Source organism: Globicephala melas, chromosome 16 (assembly GCF_963455315.2).
Source record: "Globicephala melas chromosome 16, mGloMel1.2, whole genome shotgun sequence".
NCBI lineage: Eukaryota > Metazoa > Chordata > Mammalia > Artiodactyla > Delphinidae > Globicephala > Globicephala melas.
In genome coordinates, this window is record NC_083329.1 from 27815245 (window position 1) to 27837637 (window position 22393).

At 38.6% G+C, this 22393-nt stretch overlaps 2 protein-coding genes across 7 annotated transcripts in view; both read left to right on the plus strand.

Moving 5' to 3' along the window:
* The window catches only part of CHUK (component of inhibitor of nuclear factor kappa B kinase complex), a 35161-nt gene extending 25824 nt beyond the window's left edge, over positions 1-9337 (plus strand). The window contains exons 17-21 of one of the 2 annotated variants that reach the window (XR_009559308.1): positions 3665-3761; positions 4054-4201; positions 5143-5273; positions 5863-7356; positions 8101-9337. Coding sequence is in view for 1 of the 2 variants with exons in the window: in XM_030865334.2 (XP_030721194.1) it covers positions 3665-3761; positions 4054-4201; positions 5143-5273; positions 7257-7356; positions 8101-8130 (506 nt within the window). In the remaining variant the exon portion in view is untranslated. The remainder of the gene's footprint in view (positions 1-3664; positions 3762-4053; positions 4202-5142; positions 5274-5862; positions 7357-8100) is intronic. The other variant, XM_030865334.2, reaches the window with a different exon arrangement.
* Positions 9338-11340: 2003 nt separating this feature from the next.
* The window catches only part of ERLIN1 (ER lipid raft associated 1), a 47106-nt gene continuing 36053 nt past the window's right edge, over positions 11341-22393 (plus strand). For 4 of the 5 annotated variants that reach the window (XR_009559240.1, XR_009559239.1, XM_060285917.1 and 1 more), the window contains exons 1-5: positions 11341-11482; positions 11749-11872; positions 13906-13987; positions 18368-18414; positions 19796-19857. Coding sequence is in view for 3 of the 5 variants with exons in the window: in XM_060285917.1 (XP_060141900.1) it covers positions 11760-11872; positions 13906-13987; positions 18368-18414; positions 19796-19857 (304 nt within the window). In the remaining 2 variants the exon portion in view is untranslated. The remainder of the gene's footprint in view (positions 11483-11748; positions 11873-13905; positions 13988-18367; positions 18415-19795; positions 19858-22393) is intronic. The other variant, XM_060285916.1, reaches the window with a different exon arrangement.

Here is a 22393-nt window from a genome sequence, read left to right on the forward strand (position 1 = left end):
AGCAGAAGAGCCTACAAATATTGAGAAATGGCTCAAATATGTAGCAGGAATGATATTGGAATAGGACAGAGAGAGTTTCAAGAAGAAAGTGATCAGTAGGGTGAAATGCTACAGAGATGTGGGTAATAAAAATGATAATGAAAATATTCACTGGACTTAGTAGTTTGGATATCATTGGTGATCCTGGTAAAATAATGGCCTTTTGGGAACAGAAACCAGATTGTAGTTGGCTGAGGAGGGAGCGGGACAGGAGGGAATGGAGAAGTCAGTCTAGATCAGCAATTCTCAAAGTGTGGCTCATGAACCCCTGAGGATTCCTGAAACCTTTTCAGAGGAGTCAGTGAGGTCAAAACTGTTTTCATAATACTAGGATGTTATTTGCCTTTTTTACTATGTTGACATTTTCACTGATGCTGCAAAAGCATTGGTGGGTAAACAGCTTGCACCTTGCTTAGCATGAATGAAGGTATGAGCACCAAAGTATGCTAGTAGTCATTGATTTTCACTAACATGCATTCATAGTTTAAAAAAAATACCAGTTTTATTTAAGAGTATCCTTGGTAAAGCAGTAAAATTTCTATTTAAATCTCAACCCTTGAGTATATGTCTTTTTAATATTCTGTGTGATAAAATGGGAAGTATTCATAAAGTGCTTCTGCTACATACTGAGGTGTGATGGTTGTCTTAAGGAAAACCACTTCAGTGGTTGTTTACATTGCTGTTGACCAGCCTCTTCTTTAATGGAACACCATTTTTACTTGGAACAATGACTGTCAGAAAAACTACGGTTATTCAGATTTGGTTATGAGGCAGATATTTTCTAAAAATTAATGGATCATACCTATCACTTGAAGGAAGAAAGCCAACAGTATTGTCAGTGATAAAATTCCATGTTTCCAGCAAAAAATTAAAATGTAGGAAAATGTCTATCCATCAGTTGAAATTTGTCAGCTTCCCAATACTTAAATGCTTTTCTGATAAGATTGGTGGTGATATTAAAAAGATTTGCAAAAATTTAAAACAATGCCAATGCTCTCACTAAATTTTGAGGGGGAAATACAGTTATTTTGAATACAAATGTATTAATAGGTGAGTTTATTGTTATTTTTAAATGAATAAATTAATATTTTTGTATTTCTCAGTTTAATTCCTGAAGAACACTTTGGAGTTGTTAAGAATTTTTGAGTGTAGGTGTCCTGAGACCAGTAAGTTTGAGAACTGGTTATCTAGGCTATTCTTTCCAGAAGCTTGGCTGTTAAGGAAAGAAGAGAGGTGAGCAGCTAGGAGGAGATGAAGAATCAAGGGAGGTCAGTTTTCAGAAGAAAGACTTGAGCTTATTTATGTGCTTGGGGCCAAAAGCCTGTGGAGAGGGAAGTCTCTGAACAAGTTTGAGAGGCTGACTCCAGAGAATAGTAGGAGGTGTTGGGCTTGTTGCCACTGATAATTGCCGGGGGTGGGGGATGTGTGTGGATACAGACACTTATGTGGGTATAGGGGTTGGAAGGTGAGGATCTTACTGCTTTATGTCCTCCTATCCCGAAGTAAGAAGTGGGTTTATCTGTAATTGAAGAGGTGTGACGTCGTAGATTTAAGGAGTATGCTAAAGATCTTTGAAAGCTGGTGTGTGCAATGGCAGATGTTGCTGATCCAAGACATTTATTAAGAATCCAGAGCAGGGCTTCCCTGGTGGCGCAGTGGTTGAGAGTCCGCCTGCCGATGCAGGGGACACGGGTTCGTGCCCCGGTCCGGGAAGATCCCACATCCCGTGGAGTGGCTGGGCCCGTGAGCCATGGCCACTGAGCCTGCGCGTCCGGAGCCTGTGCTCCGCAATGGGAGAGGCCACAACAGTGAGAGGCCCGCATACCGCAAAAAAAAAAAGAATCCAGAGCAGAAGTGAAACCCTGTGAATTAGTAGTTACAACAGAGAGAATGATAGTACAATTTTTTTGTTGGTAGTGGTTAGTAGCTTGGATACAGAAACTGATAGAGCAGGTGGTTAGACTGATGTAGGGTTAGGATCTTGCTGACAAGAGGACAGAAAAGTTGAAGATATTGACAAAAAAGTGATGTAAGTGATAAAGTTGTGGTTAGAGTAAAATATTGAAATTTAAGATTTCAAATAGAGCAAGGCTAATTTTTTTTTTCTTTAATCGATATTCATTACTCTCTTCTGGCCAGTGAATCAGATTTTGCAGATGAAGGTATATAAAATTCCATCCATTGACTCAGTGGATTAACTTTCCACAGTCATTGATAACATTTGTTTGGATTATTTTTATAAAAACTTTGCAGTAGCCATGCATATCAGCATATCACAGGGCCTAGAAATAAACTTGCTATCCAGATAGCTTCTTTGAACTGATAGTCACCTTGAGTGACAAACTAGTTGTGACAAGAAGTTTTGTCTATTGTTGGGGCTTATGTAATCACACTTGAGGTATAGTTTTTGGTGTCTTTTCCAGTTTAGAGTTGCCTTGAGACTTTTGTTCAGCTGAAAATGGTGAAAACCAACTTTCTTCATTCTTTATGTTGGAGTAGGTTAAAGTTCTAAGGTCTTTGACCATCTAAAAGAGCTAGTTATATGGGAAAGCTGTTGGGCCTAGCCCGTGGGATTTATGAAGAAGTGCTGTTTGGAGAGGAGCCTTTTTGGAGTCTCTGTATCTGGTTGTTGTTGAGGGAGAGACAAAGAAAAAGATGTGTGGGGAATCAAGTTGAGTGCTAGGCGAAGTCTTTGCAGTGCTAACAAAGGACAACTTTTTTTAAACCTCTTTCGATACTCCATTCATAGTAAAATGTGGGTAACAACAGTAGCCATCTCACAGGACTCCTGTGAGGGTTAAATGAGAAAATTTTAAGTAGAGAATAGCAAATAATAATAATAATAGTTTTGCATTTGAGACTAATTATTGTCTGGGGAAATACCAGCATGATCCATGAGCAACCTTCCAATGTTTTAAAATTTAAATAACCATTTTCTGAAATATTACAATTAATTGTAGTTGTTTGTTTGTTTTTTAAATGAGATGGCATCTATAACGGTAGAACCTACTCACTGTGACCACACAGCCATCCCATTTGAGGACATTTGTCAACTGCCAGTTTGCTTTAAGATTTCATACTACCCTCAAACTGAATTTTCAAGGTGTCTACAGGTCCTTTTATTAGTGCATCAGATTTGGCTTAAGTTGGTCAGCTTTTTTCAACGTTTTCGTGGGTATAAACAGATGGATAAACATGAAATTCCAAGCAAGCCTAGCTGGGATTCCTTCCTTTAAGTCAGTGAAAGTTTGATGAATTGTCTTACTGCTTCTAAACAAATTATGTTAATCATCCAAGAAAAAATGATCTCTTGTCCAGAAAGCTGCATATGTGTCTGGGGCTCGGGTTAGTATGGGTTAAGGTAGCCAAGATGATTCTTCTTATAACTGAAGATACAGTGATAAATCTATATATACATTATATACACACAAACACACAGACTTTATTTTTAGTTATATGATTATTTATAGATATATAATCTTAAAATCTTTTATCTTAATTTAGCTTTGAAATTAAATGGAGATTTTAATTAAAACTAGTTTCAGATTTTTAGGAATTTTTTGTTTGGAGGCTGATATGTTCACGCAGAAGAGAGGTTAAACCTACTGACTGAGATCTTTTATAGATCACTCCTACAGCGACAGCACGGAGATGGTGAAAATCATTGTGCATACTGTGCAGAGTCAGGATCGGGTTCTCAAGGAGCTGTTCGGTCATTTGAGGTAGAAATATTGTTTTCCTTACTGTTGAAAAGCCAGGATACTTTTATCATGTTCCTTTCAAAGTGTAATACCCTTTTCTGGTAAATATACTAGAACCAGGAAGAGTACTGGCAGTACGTTGGGAACCCTGACCACAGCTGCATGCATTTATGTGTCCTGTTTGTGTGCATTGCTTTGCAGATCAGTCATTAAATCTATGCTGATTGTGATTCATTCCCCCAGCTGGGTTTGGGAGTATGGGGTACAGTCTTGGGGGATGTATAAATGTCTGACACAGATTTTACCTCTCCAGCAAGTTGTTGGGCTGTAAGCAGAAGATTATTGATCTACTGCCCAAGGTGGAAATGGCCCTCAGTAACATCAAAGAAGCTGACAATACTGTCATGTTTATGCAGGGAAAGAGGCAGAAAGAAATATGGCATCTCCTTAAAATTGCCTGTGTAAGTAATTTTTAATGAATTATGTAATATGACATTGATTTGCTGTTACTCCCTGCAAAAGGGATTTTTATCAGCATGATCTGTGTCCTCTTGAAGACATGTGTATTTTTTTTTTACATCTTTATTGGAGTATAATTGCTTTACAATGGTGTGTTAGTTTCTGCTTTATAACAAAGTGAATCAGTTATACATATACATATGTTCCCATATCTCTTCCCTCTTGCGTCTCCCTCCCTCCCCCTCCCTATCCCACCCCGCCAGGCTGTCACAGAGCACGGAGCTGATCTCCCTGTGCTATGCAGCTGCTTCCCACTAGCTATCTACCTTATGTTTGGTAGTGTATATATGTCCATGCCTCTTCCTCGCTTTGTCACAGCTTACCCTTCCCCCTCCCCATATCCTCAAGTCCATTCTCTAGTAGGTCTGTGTCTTTATTCCTGTCTTACCCCTAGGTTCTTCATGACCCTTTTTTTTTTTTTCTTAAATTCCATATATAAGGACATGTGTATTTTATGTTGGGTTGATGCTCATGTTCTTTGCTTGGTGTCTCCCTAGCAATTCTGATACAGGACTTCATGATCATCTTTCATTCTCTCTCTCCTTTCCGGTTTCCTGTTTTTATACTCCTCTCAACCCTAGACCACTGTGGTATCCCAACCCAATTTGGGGGTAGCTGTGCCTGACTAGATTAAAAAAACTAGTCCTTTGTTCAACTGGAGATTTTTTTTTCCAACTAAAGTAGAAGGATAGATACATTTAGTTTTAGTCAATGAAGAAAGGGGTCAAGGACAGGATAGTTAGTAGGGGTGTGTAAGAGTAGAGATAAATTTATACAGAAATAGTCTGGTTATGCATAAAAGTAGTGATAGAAATGTTAAGTCTTAGGAATATGAATGTGTGGAGGTGCTTGCCTGTAATCTTTTTTTTTTTTTTTCCTTCAGACACAGAGCTCTGCTCGGTCCCTTGTAGGATCCAGTCTAGAAGGTGTAACCCCTCAGGCATCAGCATGGCTGCCCACAACTTCAGCAGAACGTGAACATCCTCTGTCATGCGTGGTAACTCCTCAAGATGGGTGGGTTCACTTTGTTAAAATAGATAGTTGTATTTTCAAGAGCAGTGGTAGGAATGAGGCAGTAGAGTGCAGTGGTTAAGACATATTCTTCACTGCCTTATAGACCAGGATTGAATCCTGATTGTCTCTTTGTAATAACCTTATACAGTTAACTTGACTCTTTTAATGTTCACATTTCCTTACCTGTAAAATGGGAAGTGTTGTGAAAATTCAGCTAGACAGTGTATATAAAATGCTGGGGAAGTGAATCTTCAGCAAATGTTACTTCTTATTAGCTCAGTCCAGGTTCTAAGTTCTTTATCTGTTATTGGCTTATCAAATCTTTTAGCCAAACTATATTCCTCACTTAACCATTTATCTCTGAGAAATTATGCTATCTTTTTGAAGTTATTATTTTAGGACCCTTGATCAACCCTCTAATGGAATTGAGTTTAATCTACTCATTTTATAACTTAGTATTTCTAAAATGACTTTTTTCAGTGCCTTAAATCATTTTTGCAAATAACTCGTTTGAAGTCCTATATTTTCTTTTAATTCCTACTCTTCTGCTAAAAGCTGAATGACTATCCATTTCTGTTATTTTTCTCAGCATAAGATGTGCCGTATCCAGAGCCATTGGCTCTTTGCTAGCTTGTGTATTGTCACTTTTCTCACAACTCATGGAGACCTCTACAATACCAGCATTTCCTGGAAGCTCTGCCCATAATTAGTTTTGCAGAGGTGCAGCCATGTAACATCACTGCTCAGGAGGTCATGCAGTTGCACATTCTGTACTCTGCTTTTATGAGAGAAAAGCACATGGCAGGAAGGCAAGCTGATACCAGGTATTTTATCTTCTTAAAGAAAGCAAGCTCCAGGGTATATCTCGGGGCCATTATACATTTGGCCCAATGTAATACATCCACAGCTACAGCATAGGCTATAATTAATTATATGGACTTGAGGAAATATTCCATTAATCAGAATTGACACAAATAAAATTTAATACCTTTTTGCTTTCATTAAAGGCATGTAGGTTTATTAGGGGATGCAAATGGTTGCAAATGTTACCTCTGTACAAGTGATTTTCAGTGTGAGGTTGTGGTTGTTTGCAAAAGTATATTCAACAGGAATTTTTAAATACATTTTCCAGTAGGAATACATTATAAAGGAAAACTTCAAATGTACCCGCGGTACTTAACCACCAAGGATTGGGAACTGTTGGCCTCAGTTTTTCTATCTGTTGAATAAGCTGAATGAGAATTTAGTTCTAAGCTAATAATGACTATCTTCCATGGCTTAGAACTGATTCTAGTCGGGTAGGGACTGAGGGTTAGTAAAAGGTAAGGATGGAGGCCATATGGAAGAGGGAAGTGTAGAAGGTGGAAACCAAATTCAGGATTTCCTTCAAATACAAACTTCAGGGATACTTCTTGGTTCTGGGCAGCTCCCCTGTCACAGGTTTCTTCTGCTGTCCTCAGGAATCAGCTTGCTTGTTTGCTTTCTCATTGCTGTCATCTGTATTTTCCAAACAGTTTTTTTCACCTTCCCTGATATTTGCAGAAAAGATTGTACTTTTGTATCTCCTCCCCTACATGTGTATCTCTGAAGTAAGCATGCTGATGTTTTTTACTACTTATAAGGAAAGGGAAATGTTTCAGAAACAAAGAGATCTTTCATCTAGCTGTGCCACAGGATCTCTCTTTTTTTCCCCCCAGTGAGCATTTTCAGGGGGAAAAAGTTGTATATAAGTGCCACTTATATTTCAGAGGAAAATCAGATTGCAGTTATAGTGGACTCACTATTATTAGAGCTGGGCAGAGGCAGCAGCTTGGAGTAACAGGACTCTTGCCTGTGGGTGGGAGGGATGAGGAAACTGAAGACTACAGGAATCAGCTGCATTGGGTTGCAGGGTTGCAGTGTTGTCTGAAGGGCAGAATCATCCTGACCCTGAAGACCAGAAAATAGAGGAAATTCGTATGCCTCTTTGCTTTCATTCCACAGGGAGACTTTAGCACAAATAATAGAAGAAAATTTGAACTGTCTTGGCCATTTAAGCACTATTATGCATGAAGCAAATGAGAAACAGGGCAACAGTATGATGGTAAGTTTTATATGGATACGGATGTCTGTTTTAGGTATGTTGGGTGCAAAGGATTTAACTTTCCATGCTAGATTTATCTGGCATTTGGGATGCAGATGGGGAATAGAACTCAGAGGAAAGAGCATTTGAGGAATGCTTGATCTCAACTCCCCATCTTCTCTTATTCATGGATATACCAGGATTATGTCATCAGTTTTCTTCAACAATAGCATTTTTGGTCAAGTTAAATGAGTAGTGAGCTTTCTTTGCAGTGTGACCACTGAAATCGAATGGTTTGTACTTTTTGCTTCAGCAATCAATTTTCTCCAATAAGATTGGACATGATTTGTACTGTAATTCAAATACAGTAACTGCTGTATGCAAAATGAATGTTAATATGGTTATAATTTATAGAAGTGTTTATATGAAGATTTGGTTACTGTGAATTATTGATTTGTTAAAACTTGGAGAAACTACAATAAAATGTTTACTGGATTAACTTTCACTACATTTAGTCTTGATGTTAATTCTTTGTTATTTCCTCTTTAATTATTTGCTTCAAATATTTATAAAAACTCTGAAATTTTTTTTTAGTTAGCAGAAAAGGTAAACTAAACTCTTTAATTGCAACTTATTTGTACTTTTGGTTTTTCAACTTTTGATTATAAAATGTCCAAATATACAGAAAACTTGCAGAAATGAACACCCATATACCTACCACTTTTAGTCAATATCTAATTGTATCTTTTTCATGCCTGGTTTTAGAATCTTGATTGGAGTTGGTTAACAGAATGACTTGCCACTTACTGACCCAAACGTATGAAGTTGTTGCTGCAAATGTTGGAAATTTGTTTTTCTCTTATGAAACCATTCTTCAGACACCCATCAATGGAAGAAATGACTATGATCAGAAACTACACATGATTTCACAGTGCAATATTTTGACTGGGTAATTTTAACCTCTGAACAGATAGAATTTAATGACTCAGTGGACTTGTTTAAATACTACAGCTACTTAGGAGCATCGTTGGAATCCATTTGTCTTCAAACTTGATAAAACATTACTTATTTAACTTGACTATCTTTCAACATTTCACTTTTGGGCATAAGGCCAAAGTAATGTATACAGAGAAGAAAATCTCAACTAACATGTATTCTAAGTAAAAATTGTTTGCCTGTGTTTCTGTGGAAGAGACTGTTTGCAAGTAGAATTGTACTTCTTGAAGAATAAACCCTACCTCCTTGTGTTGCACTCAACAGTGCTTTTCCCGGCATCATAAGGAGTTAGTTTAATCCCATTTTCAATTTCAATCCCAAATGCACATTTGACTGTATCCCTTTCCTACAGAAGGGATTGTGCATCTGTGCCTTTAATACCAGTTGATTCTTTCAAATCTTGTTAAGTGTGCTATGTGTATATGTATTTAAGATGTACATTTAATAATATCAGAGAAAAGATGCCTGTTAATTTATAATGTATTTGAAAGCTTATCTATGTTTTCATTTGTATAAATGGGTCTTTTGTTTAAGGAATCTTTCATGTCTTGTCATATAAATTTATAAAGGTCTGTACTCCCGATCTGTAATTCCAAAATGCAAAAAGCTCTGATAACAAGGTTTTTCATAAGTTTGGTGACAGAATTCACCTGCTTGCACATCCAACATGAACTGACATTGAATCTATCCCATTTAGTGTGAATATTCTTTTTTTTTTTTTTTTTTGCTGTAGAAATATTAATGTGTTTGCTTGTTTGGGGGTAGGGTGCTGCCACAGACCCTGCCTGGGGTTTATGTAGTATGGCATATGCACTGAATTACCTTTCTAAAAATCTGAAAATTTCATAATTCTGAAACACCTGGCCCCAAGGGTTTCAGATAAAGGATTGTGGGTCTATCATCTGTTAAATAATTTAGAAGGTGTTACTTGTTTAAAGAAAAATGTGAAATTCTTTTGTATTTTAGACAGTTTTTCACTTTGTGTATTAAATAATTTTTAAATTACTTTTTGAACCTCTGTTCACTAAAATCAGATTATAATAATTGAATATGCTTTGGGAAAATGTGAAGATTCTGTGAAGCAGCGTTGGAGCACAGAATAACATAATGGGCTCTCAGTGTACTTTCCTTAGGAATGAAACAGGACTTATGGTAAAGACAGTATTGGGTAGCTTCTTTAATATACTCTTTTCTCCTGAGATGTCCTATCAACACTATCCATGTCTAAAAACTGTGCTCATACCTTGCCCTATAAACTGCTGTCTTAGTTACACCATCCCCATTTTTGCTAGTAGTGTCATTTTCCCAGTCATCTAAGTTTGAGACCTTGGGGTCGTCTTCTCCTAACTCTAGTCATCTGGTACTGCTGTTTCTCTGAATATGGACATTCTGACTACCAGCCGTTAAAATAGGCAGTCTCTCTCTTGCTTCTCCAGTTCTAGAAGGTTTTAATCAATAAACATTTATTGGGTACCTATTGCTTGGAAGATATTGAGCAAAATGGGAAGATCAGAAAAGTTAACACAGGCAGTACAATAAGAATGTTTATGTGGAATGAAATTATTGTTAAAGGATTTTTTAAATGACCATGTGTTTTTCTAAATATCATTGTAATAACTGATAAAAGATCTGGTAGAGGGTGGGACCATATTTATGGTTTGTGGCTGATATGATCTCAGGCTAGCCTGATCTGTGTGATACGTAAGGGCAAGTGGTGTGAGTCAGAACGGTCTTTCATAGTGCGAGCACCTCAAATTTGCTTATGATACATGAGTTGAACACTTTATTGGCTGACAACTTTTCAGAGTTAAGTGTCAGTTGTGCATTATATCCATTTCATTCCCTAATTCAAGCAATATTATGAAAAACTAAGAGAATCCATTCAGAAAACAGAGGCCGGACAAGTTATTTTTTATTCTCTTTGCTTTTTATCAGTTAAAATAGCTAAGCTCTGCAAATAACATTTATCTGGTACAGACACGGTCCCATACATTCCTAGTAGAAGTCAAATGAATGATACAGGTAAGTGCATTTATTGAAGGGAGAAGGTACAGTGGTCTGGGAGGGCTTCCTTTAAAGAAGATTTTAATTGATTCTATTTACCTCTTCCCATTTCCACTGTTACTACCATGGTAACCTTGGGCCTGCAGTTTCCTAACAACTTGGCTTCCCTGTCTCCTGTCTCCACTCTAAGCCATTTTGTAGACTCACTGGCCCTAAGGTACTGCTTTCCCATACTTCCCTGACCAAGAGGTTACAGAGCCCTCCAACCTTATTCTACCTTGTCCAGTTGTGGTCCCACTGCTAGCCTTTCAAGGCTTACACCATTACTGCCCAACCTCTTCTAACATGCTGCCCTTATTTCCTTTGTATCCATCTTTCTTACTCCCATCTACTCTTTCACTTTGTCCTTTCTGTTTCCGGTAATACATGCAGATAATGCATAATTTAAAAGAACAGAAAAATATGTAGTGAAAAGAAAGTCTGTCTCTATTCTCTAGCCATCCAGTTTTCCCTCCCTACAGAAAAAGTGCATTCGAGCCTTTCAAAATCTGGGCCTAGCCTAGCATCCCACTCCTTTCCATCACACAGGCTTCAAGGAAGCTCAAATGCTCATTGTCTTCAATCTTCCCGGAGGACCCTCCAACACACACCCACGTTTACTGCTTATTAGTTTATTCTGTTCTTATTGCTTGGATGGCTTTCATAAAGCCCTCCCTGGATCAGCATTCTGGCACGTTAATAGGTGACTGCACAAGAACACGCTGACCAGTCCCTTGTCTCAGAGGCCCTCTCCGTTCCTCTGCCTCCTTCCTTACTCCACATTGCCGATTTCCCGTCTCTTCCGGAGCAGGAAACCAGCAGTACACAGTAGAGAGCCCACGTACCTTCGCGCGAGATAGCTCGGCGGGCGGCGGCAAGAATTTTGTCCCGTCCGCTCCCCGTCTCTAGTCGCGGGGCAAGCGCAGCGTCGGTGTGCGTGTCTGCGCAGCCGCAGTGCCCCGCGGGTGGGCGGGGCCGGCTCTTGGCTGCGGTTGGTGCGGCCCGGGTGGAGACTTCACGTGCACGCGGGGGGCGGTGCGTCACTGATCGGTGGGGCGCGGCCGAGGGGTTGGCGTCCGTCCGGAGTCTGCGGCTGGCCCCCTTCTCAGTTAATGCTTTCCCCTGGGCGGGGAGGAGCGGCTGTTGGGAGTGGGGGTGGGGGGGTGTCAAGACGCTCACCGAGCAGGGGCGACCCACGGGCCGGCTCGCGCGGAGGGGTTGGCGACGGGGAAGCGGGCTCTGCGAGGAGGGAAAGAGGCACAGGACTCCTCAGCTCGGCCTGCGGGAGGGGGCCAGGTCGCGGGAGGGCGAGGTGGAAAACGGAAGGTGGGCCTGTCACTCACGGGGCTGGGGCCCCGTTCCTTCCTCATCCAGGAGGAACTAGGATGAATATGACTCAAGCACGCGTTCTGGTGGCTGGAGTGGTGGGTCTGGTGGTTGTCCTCCTCTACGCCTCCATCCACAAGATCGAGGAAGGACACCTGGCCGTGTACTACAGGTGAGCGGCACGTGCAGTCAGCTCAGGTTCTAGAGCAGGTAGAAGGGAGGCTCCCATTAGAGTCTAGGAAGTTGTTCCCTCTGCGGTGTCAGGGAGCTCTTTCCAGTCCTAGGAAGTGACTTTCGTCGCAGCTCTAGGGAGAGTATGGAAGCTGTGGCAGGCTTTTGCAGAGCATCCTCCAGGTGTTGGACAGTTTCAGTGCTATGTACATTGTGTGCAGAGGTTAAGACTCCCTGCAGTTGTTCCTAGTAGTCAGTAAATTCAGTCATTTGCAGAAAAAAATGAAGGGTGGAAGGCAGTGGTGACTCCACCTGTGGCTGAAGAAATGGATAAATCATTGTTAAATTCCATACAGCTGTACTGGCCATTAGTTGCAGCTGTAGGTGCTATTTAGAAACTCTGGTCCTGTTTGTGGTTGTTTCTTAGATTTTTTTTTTTTTTTCCTTTAAAAAGTCCTGGTGTCTGGTTTGGGCTTGTAAGGCCATTAAGACCGTGACAGTTGTTAAATTCCTGGACCTTGGGAGACAAACACAGGATTGTGACAGATACATCCTCCTCCCACCTTTCCCTGTCTTTTCAAGTTGTGGAAAGCAGTGGTGTGGAATGTGTTGATCTCTAGCTGAGATGAATAGCTTTTCCTTTAACGTAGTTACCACCTGTTCTTTTGATATAGACAGAGGACAGTTTGGAGAAATTGCGATAACGATGTATTTGAAAGAGCTTCAACTTTTTGCCGGCTTTTGTCATCCCATAAAACCAATATTTCTACTTTTAGATCCATCCTGAGTCTTAGAAACAGTCTTCCCTGTGAAGCACTAATTTCAAATACAATTTTAGTGATATATCTTAGCAGGTGGGGGGTCTGGCATTTAAAAAATGGCAGATTAGTCTGTATTTCCATCTAGTTCAGCATTGTCTTCCTGACAGTAAATCCGAGAACATTTCAAGGTATGGCTCTCAAAAAATTAGGGCTGGACCGCGAACAGTTCATCTTTTATTAGCTATTTGTTATGAATTCTTTGCAAACCTATTTATATTTTCAAGATAGGAAGGTAAGTTATATTAATTTACTATTCATTATGTAAAATAGGACTTCTTTTTTATATTTGCCTCCAAATTACCTCCTTTTTATAACTTGCAAGATGTGCTTTCATGTTTCTCACATTCCGGAATTTGGTGAACAAGTCCACACTTATATCTATTTGTAGTCTTATCCCCTCACCCTTCATCTTTCCGTGCTAATTTGTTGTTGTTGTTGATTTTATAGAGGCTTTATGCCCCCAGTATTCTTTTCTTTGTTCCAAATAAGTTTCTTTTTTGATTTAAAAAAATTGTTTAAATTGTTAATTTACAATGTTGTGTTTCAAGTGTATAGCAAAGTGATTCAGTTATACATATATATATTTATTTATATATATTATTTTTCAGATTTTCTATTATAGGTTATTACAAAATATTGAGTATAGTTCCCTGTGCTATACAGAAGGTCCTTGTTGTTTACCTATTTTATATATAGTAGTGTGTATGTTAATCGCCCCCAGCATTTTAATTGCTTTGTAGGTAGATTAAAAGAATCTTGAGCATCAGAAATTTTCTCCTTCCTTGAAAGTTTGTGTTATCTATTTTTTATTCAGCCTGGTGATTAAATGTATTGTGTTTTGATCTGGCTCATGCTATGTACAATTAAAGTACATCAACTGAGAGCCATTCGAATTTTTTTCACAAGTAGTTCTCAAAAGGTTAAAGACCAAAGAGAATCTTTATACCTGAGAGTGGTGCTGGAGACCCAGAGGTATGGTTGGTAGAACTTGTGAAACAAGGTGTAACATGGGCACTTTAATTTGATCTTTTCACTTTTGTAGGTGTGGCAGATATTTTAGGGACCAGCAGTTGTTCATCATTAGTAACTCATATTAGTGAGGCTTTAGTAGATCAATAGCATGAGTAAGAGTGAATATTTATTATAGCATTTTAGATTTGGAAAGAGAATTTCTCTTTTTATAATCTTGTCAAATTGAAACATCTTTTTGCAGGGGAGGAGCTTTACTAACTAGCCCCAGTGGACCAGGCTATCATATCATGTTGCCTTTCATTACTACGTTCAGATCTGTGCAGGTGAGTGATTCCTAGGGAAGCCCCCACACTGGATAGACAGGTGTGAGCGAAACAGTGACCACATTCATGGGTGGAGATAGAATTCCTCATTTCTTAAGCTAATGGTAGTATTTACTTAATTGTAGGAGTTAAAAGTTCAGAGTACAGTTGTCACAGCATAAGTTATGGTTTTGAACCACCTCACTCTCTTGAGGTATATTAGAAGTATGAGCTAGGCGGCTTGGAAGGACTCACTTCTCCCATCTATATAGTGGTATGCAGCAGGTTTTGTGTTGCTGCTGTCAAAATAAAAGCAGGACTTTGAAACACAACTAGAGATATAAACCAGTGATAACTTGGTTTAGAATAGTGTTTGGTTTCCATAGAGGCAAGCTCCTGGGCTACTGTTAACATGGAGGATCTGAATTTTTATACACAGCTTCTCTGCTTCACATTTTTGCCTGGAACATTAAGCATAATTATATGTGGAACATTAGTGAGTGTTCTATTTTGACAGCATCCCAGAATATCTTAAATAAGCGGCTGGTTCTTGAGAACAGACACTTAGTAAATATCTTTTGAGGTAACAACATGACAAAACAGGATTAGATTGTTACTACTTTTTTTGTGTGTGTGTGTGGTACGCGGGCCTCTCACTGTTGGGGCCTCTCCCGTTGTGGAGCACAGGCTCCAGACGCGCAGGCTCAGCGGCCATAGCCCACGGGCCCAGCCGCTCCGCGGCATGTGGGATCCTCCCGGACCGGGGCACGAACCCGTGTCCCCTGCATCGGCAGGCGGACTCTCAACCACTGCGCCACCAGGGAAGCCCAGATTGTTACTACTTTTGCAGGCACTGTGTGATTATAAATCTTTGGATTCAGAAGTTTGTCTACTCTCCGCTGCTAATTTTTCAGGGCTCGGGAAAATTCAATGTATTTAATCTTGTAATTTAAAGTCTAGGCTTCCTGCTAAGGGAGATTTTCATTATGAATACTTAAATCCTCCAGATTTCCCTCCAATTCCCTTTTAGATGGCTTGGGGCAAGAATTGTGTCTGTTAAAGTGATGTATAGTGTTCTTCCCCTAGTCAGACTGATTTCCATATTGTTTTCCCATATTTATTTTATTCACTCTTGCCTAGGCTGATGCTATTACCTCTTCTCTCACCATCTCTCTCTTTATGCCTTATTTCCTGTCTAAATCTTGCCAGCCTTTTTAAGGCTCATCACAAATCCTTCTCCTCCTCTTCCATAGCCCTTAAAGTCTGTATTGTAAATTTTGGCCCGTGATCTTATTTCCTTTAATAATGTTGTCTTGTATTGTTCTCTTAAGTTTTTGTGTGAATTTTTTTTTTCCAGAAAGTCTCCAAGCTTCTTGAAGGCAGGGGTCATAACACGTTTATATTTCTGACCTTTCTACTTGTGGTGAAAGTTGTTAAGTTGAGCTGATTTCTCTGGAAGCGGTATGGTGTAGTGAACATGGGGCCAGAAACCTGTAAACTAGGTTCTGGCTCTGGCTCTGCCACTAATTGTTTACATGACTTTGCAGAAATCACTTAACCATTCTAGACTTCAGTTACTCCTCTGTGAAACAAGGGGTTTTATTTGCATGAACCCATCAACAGCTTAAATAGTCTATATTGATGTTATCAATGGCATCATCAGACCCTTAGAGATCAGGGGCTTTTTTAGACCTTGTTCAAAGCCAGGCAGATTTGTCTCTGCCTTCTTGGAGCTTAGTATGTTGAGTCATACTGATGCAGAGATATATAAAAGAGATACAGACAATAAACAAATAGATTTTAGAGTTTAATTACATATATAACAAATACACAGTGTGTGTGTTTATATATTTATGTGTGTGTGTGTGTATTCATACATATGCACACACAAACACATAGAGTGATAAACTGTCATAAAAAATGAAAATGAGGGACTTCCCTGGTGGCGCAGTGGTTAAGAATCCGCCTGCCAATGCAGGGGACACGGGTTCGAGCCCTGGTCCGGGAAGATCCCACATGCCGCGGAGCAGCTAAGCCCATGCACTGCAACTACTGAGCCTGCGCTCTAGAGCCCACGAGCCACAACTACTGAGCACGCGTGCCACAACTACTGAAGCCCGCGCACCTAGAGCCCATACTCTGCAACAAGAGAAGCCACTGCAATGAGAAACCTGCGCACTGCAATGAAGAGTAGCCCCCGCTTGCCACAACTAGAGAAAAGCCCGTGCACAGCAATGAAGACCCAGCCCAACCATAAATAAATAAATAAATAAATAATCTTATTAAAAAAGAAGAAATGAAAATGAAATTAGTAAAAAGATTTACTGCTGGAGTCAGTGTGACTAAATAGAAATGGTCTGTCTTTATATGTGAAACTGTAACGTTCTAGGAAAGAATTATATTAATAAAACCCTTTTAAGAAGTTGTTTTCATAAGAATGAGATAAAGAAACTTATTTTTAGGAAGTTTTGGAGCACATTAGAAGACATAGCTTATATAAACAAATGGCTTAACAGACTTGGCATTTGAAAGGAATATTTAAGAAGCATCTTGGGGAAATGTGAGATCCCATATATGATGTAAGAAAAAAAACTTTAGAAAAATATAAAAACCTTCAGCCTTTAAAATACATATTTATATAACAAAACCAAAGACTTTTAAAATAAACTTTCATACTGGGGAAATTTTTGAGGTAATATAAACGAAGTATAAAAGTACATGAAGATAGGATGTTAAATTGAAGATTTAACATTTGAACTCTTTCCTAGTTCTACTTGGTTTGAAAATTGACTAGAGAATATCCTTTAGGTTTAAATAGGAATGTATATTTAAAGTTGATTTGGAAATTGAATATGGTGAATGTTTTGAAGGAAATAAAATAAATTGAGCTCACCTCTATCAACTTCCCTCACTCTACCTACATCCTGTCACTAATGTTTACTATCACCCTTTTAACCCCAGACTTAACCTTCTATTCTTTTTCCTTCTGGAATTTTATATGAAACTAGTTATCAGATCCCTTCTCTATTGTATCTCCTGGGTTGAAAGCTTTAAATTTCCATGGCCTTTTCTACATTAACCTAAATAAATTACTACTTTAGCTTCCCAGCTGGTTTTCTTGCCTCCAGATATGATAGATAGTGAGAACCACAACACACATAAGCAAAGGAATGAAGGAAAAGTCCTATTTTTGAAAGGTTTGTTTGTGGCTGTGTATAAGGTGGACTAGGGAGAGCACAAGCCCCCCAGCAAACATTCAGGGCCCTCTGCCTAACATCATCATGTTCTCTTCTCAGAGTTTCACCTCTCATCTATATTGTCCCTTCTGCTCCAGGCAAGCCAACTGCTTCCTGACACCTATACACATAGTTTGTCCTCAACTTTGTGTATTTGAATAGATACGTATTGAATTTAAGATGCTTCTCTGCCTTATCTGTTCTTATTTCTCCTTCTCTAGACTGGGCTTATAAATATTGCACCTCAGAGAGCTTTTCAAATGATTATTTTACTCTATCACTTAATACCTAACAATTCAGTTTATACTCTGTTATTTGTACCTGTTATGGATTGCTTTGTAAGGATTTTATCTCCTGTGTTGGATTGTGAGCTCTTTGGAAACAAGGACCATGCTTCTTTTTTCCATTGTATTCCATAAAGTCCTATGTTGCTGTGGGCTTAATATGGTGCAGTGTGTCCAGAATACACTCATTATGTGCTCTCCTGCTGGAAGCCTTCAAGTGCAATAGGGAGTCATTCTGGATCCGAATCAAGTTGTGACAGGGGCAGAGTAATTAAGTACCAGATGGTTGGTTCACAAGGAGGAAGCAGTGCTGATGGTGGCATTTCTTTTAAAAAAGGAAATTGAGAGACTGTCTGAGAAATCTCTAGGACCTGAACTAAAATATTGACTATAGCTTTAGAGGAAAAGGTTGGTGTTGAGCTCAAGGGCCCCTCTGAGTTGAAGACTGCTTGTATGCATATAATAGTTATCTTTTGCCTTCATTGTAACCATTAATATTAGCAGTGGAATCAGAGTTCAGAGTACAAATCCTAGGAGTAGTATCCTTGTGGGTAATCCATGTAGTTTGCAGTCCCAGGCCAGCTCCATGCAAATAAGGGACTGACTGAGAGATTAAACATTGAAACTTTCAGATTGAGTATTGAAGCTTTCCTGGTGCATCTTGACTCAGACATTAACTGTAAAATATTCTGTCTCTAGTCTTTCATGTCTGCCAGGATACAAAAAGAGATTGCTCTGATAGCTAATTTTTGGGGACTAAAGTTGTAATGGAGCTCTCCTGTACGTACCTTTCAGCAGTTCTCTAGAGATTTTACTTTGGGACCAGTGGTTCTTTGATGATATGTATGCTGAGTATTGATGAGATATTTTTTCCTCCCTAGACAACACTGCAAACTGATGAAGTTAAAAATGTGCCTTGTGGAACAAGGTAAGCGTTCCCCTTGCTTACCAACCTCCCTTTGGTTCAGATGTATTTTCTGTTCATAAGCTGTGATCACTTAAACATCTTTCAAATAGGCATCGTAGTAACCCAGGGGGATTTCTCTTCTGAGCATTATTTGAGAAAAGCCCTGTCTCCAAATAGGACCTTTCCATCTTAGGAGCCATTTTAAACTAACAGTAGATAGTTTAAAATGAAATCAGCTTACCTTGTCATCTGTAGTATTAAATGCCATCTAATTTAGAGTTTCTGATTCAGTAGGTCTGGAATGAGACCCGAGAATTTGCATTTCTAGTAGAAGTCCCAGGTGATCCTGAGCTGATCTGAGGACCTTACTTTGAAAAATCACTGCTGTATAAAGTTTTGGGGCAAGAAAGGCAAGCAAGGCCCAAATTATTTTTAGAGTATAATCAGTACATTGAATTGTATCAGAAGAAGAGTATAAAGTTCAGTGTATGTTTTAAATTCTGTATTTTAAATGACCAAAATATCACAGAAATGTTCTTAAAGAGGGAGCAAATTCTCTCTGTTTTAAGTTAACGTATTTGATACAAGTTCTCCCTAGGTCCATCTGTAACTTTTTTATAGATTCCCTTTAGAGATGACTCAAAATTGGCAGCTGATGAGATGTTGGGTAAATTTTATTTTTATCTTCATGCTTTCATGTATTTGTCAGATTTTTTTCAGTGAGCAGGTATTATGCTTTTTTATCAGAAAAAAAATGTTGTTGTAAGTTGGTAGCAAGGCTTAGTTGTATAGTTTCAAAATTTCTTAACTTCATGTATCTTAAATTGAGGTTCACATGTTCCTCAGGGTCTGTGCCAGTAGGCCAGGAAGTATAGGAAGCCATTAATTAACAAGACCTATCCTTCTGGAGTGTCAGTTTTACTTCAAGGTTTGGGGGAAGATTCTTCTTTTCATATTAGAATAAATACAGATGAAAAGTAGATTAAGATAAAGAAGGGAATCAAAAGAATTTCAGCCTGTGGCTGGCCTCCATACCTCTGGGGAACCACTTTACCTGATTCCTTGATGGAGAAGTTTGAGAAGTGCACTGCCTTAGCTGTTGACTTCATTTAATAAGGGCAAAGTGCTAAGCAGCTCTAGGTTATAGGTCTAGTCTTCCTGTGAGCTGATTTTGATCACAGCAGTTACAGAGGTGAGCTTTTGGTTATGAGAGAGCCAGGTGAGTGTGTGCAAGGTCATTTGAGTAGTGATCAGTGAGGTCAGTTTAATCAATCAGTAGTATATGTCTTTAGATTTTCCTTCTAAATTTCTATCATGTGGGATTTGTTTGATGATGTAGAATTAATCTAGGAACATAATAGGTTTGTATTTGGCTCACATTTTTCCATTTCTCTGTTTTTAGTGGTGGGGTCATGATCTATATTGACCGAATAGAAGTGGTTAATATGTTGGCCCCTTGTGCAGGTATGGTACCCATCTATTCTGTTATAGTTATAATCAGAGTGTCTGTAACTGTGAGATTCTCTAAGGAATAGGAATAGATTCCCTAAGGAAAGTTTTATGACCTCATTCATTTCTGATATATATTTAAAAAAATAATCGCTGGAATATTTTCCATTCCTAGGGAATGGCAACAGAAATAGGTCAACAGAGTTGACTTTCTGCAAGTGTATGCGTTATGCTGAGCTGAGTGTATCTAAGAAAAAGACAGTCATTGATTATTTCTAGAATTTCTAGAAAGTAGCATTTTATCCAGTCAGGATGAGAAATAATATCCTTACATGTTAAAAGTCTATAACTGATCAGTTCCTTGGCTACATGGATTTGTGACCATAGAAAAATCTTTTCTAGTTGAGATTTGCTACAACTTGCAAAGCAATCTGAAAGTCCTCAGTGTGGGGAGAACACTTTCTTGGTAAAAGATGAAAACTCACAGAGATGGAGTACTGTTCAGATCAAAAACTTAATTAGGAGTTCTGAAGTAAGATCAACCATTTTAATGTTTGATTTCTTTTTGTAATTTTTTTTACTGTGATAAAATACATGTAACATAAAATTTACCTTCTTAACCACTTTTAAACATTCAGTGGACATTACATACATTCACATTGTTATGCCACCATCACCAGCATCCATCTCCATAACTCTTTTCATCTTGCAAAACTGAAGCTCCCTACCCATTAAACAAGAACTCCTCATGCACCCGCTCTCCCAGCCCTGGCAACCACCATTTCTGTCTTTCTGACATTTCTGTCTGTACTTTCTTTCTCTATGAATTTGACTACTCCAGGAACCTCATAAATGGAATCATATAGTATTTGTCTTTTTGTGACTGGCTTCTTTGACTAAGCATAATGTCCTCAGGGTTCATCCATGTTGTAGTAGCATGTGTCAGAATTTCCTTCCTTTTTAAGGCTGAATAATATTCCATTGTATGTATATACCACATTTTGTTTATCCATTCATCCATTGATGGACATTTGGATTACTTCCATGTTTTAGCTATTGTGAATAATACTACTATGAACATGGGTGTACTTGGGTTTCTTCGAGACCCTGCTTTCAATCAAAAGATCTGCCATTTTCAGAAGACCTAAATGGACATTTCTCCAAAGAAGACATACAGATGGCCAACAGGCACATGAAAAGCTGCTGAACATCACTAATTATTAGAGAAATGCAAATCAGCACTACAATGAGATATCACCTCACACCAGTCAGAATGACCATCATTTAAAAGTCTACAAATAACAAATGCTGGAGAGAGTGTGGAGAAAAGGGAACCCTCCTACACTGTTGGTGGGAACGTAAATTGGTGCAGCCACTGTGGAAAACAGTATGGAGGTTCCTACTCCTGGGCATGTACCCAGACAAAACTATAATTTGAAAAGATACATGCACCCCATTGTTCATTGCAGCACTGTTCACAATACCCAAGAGGTGGAAACAACCTAAGTGTCCATTGACAGATGAATGGATAAAGAAGATGTGGTATATACATGCAGTGGAATACTACTCAGCCATAAAAAAAGAATGAAATAATGTCATTTTGAAGCCACATGGATGGACCTAGAGATTGTCATACTAAGTAAAGTAAGTTAGAAAGACAAATACCATATGATACCACTTATATGTGGAATCTAAAACATGACACAAATGAACTTATCTATGAAACAGAAACAGACAGGACAGACTTATGGTTGCTGTTGGGGAGGGGTGGATTGGGAGTTTGGGATTAACAGATGCAAACTATTATAGAGAATGGATAAACAGCAAGGTCCTACTGTATAGCACAGGGAACTCCATTCAATATCCTGTGATAAACCATAATGGAAAAGAACATGAAAAAGAACGTGTACATATGTATAACTGAATCGCTTTGCTATACAGTAGAAATTAACACAACATTGTAAATCAACTATAATAAAATAAAGTTTTTAAAAAGATCTGCCATTTTATTTTTATCCTTACTACTAAAATTTGCATGCTTAGTATGTCAGGATACTGTGTTGGCAAAAACAATTTTAAAAGGTGAAGTTAGAGCCTTTGCGTTAAGGGCTTTTTATTTTACTTGAGAAGACATGATACTCACCAAAAAAATATATATATATGTATATACACATATGTATATACATATATATATTTATATATACGTATATATATACACGTACATATGTATATATATAGGAATGTAAGGTCGTGCTAAGTTTCATGTCACTGGTACAGGCACAAATAGCAAAAGAATTTCAGAAGAGAGAGCAACCTGTATTACTATCAAGTGGATTTGGATTATATTTTTCAGCAATTAAGTATTTTCCTGTCTTTTATCATCTACTTTCCCTGGTCACAAATCAGTGGAATGGACTATGATTGAAAAAATAGAAGAAGGGGAGATAGTGCTTGTTTTCTGGCCAGAGATAAAGAGGAACCTATTGTATCACCAACTCATTTGGAAATGATCAAGAGGATGAGTTAGTCAGCGAGTATTTATTGATGGCCT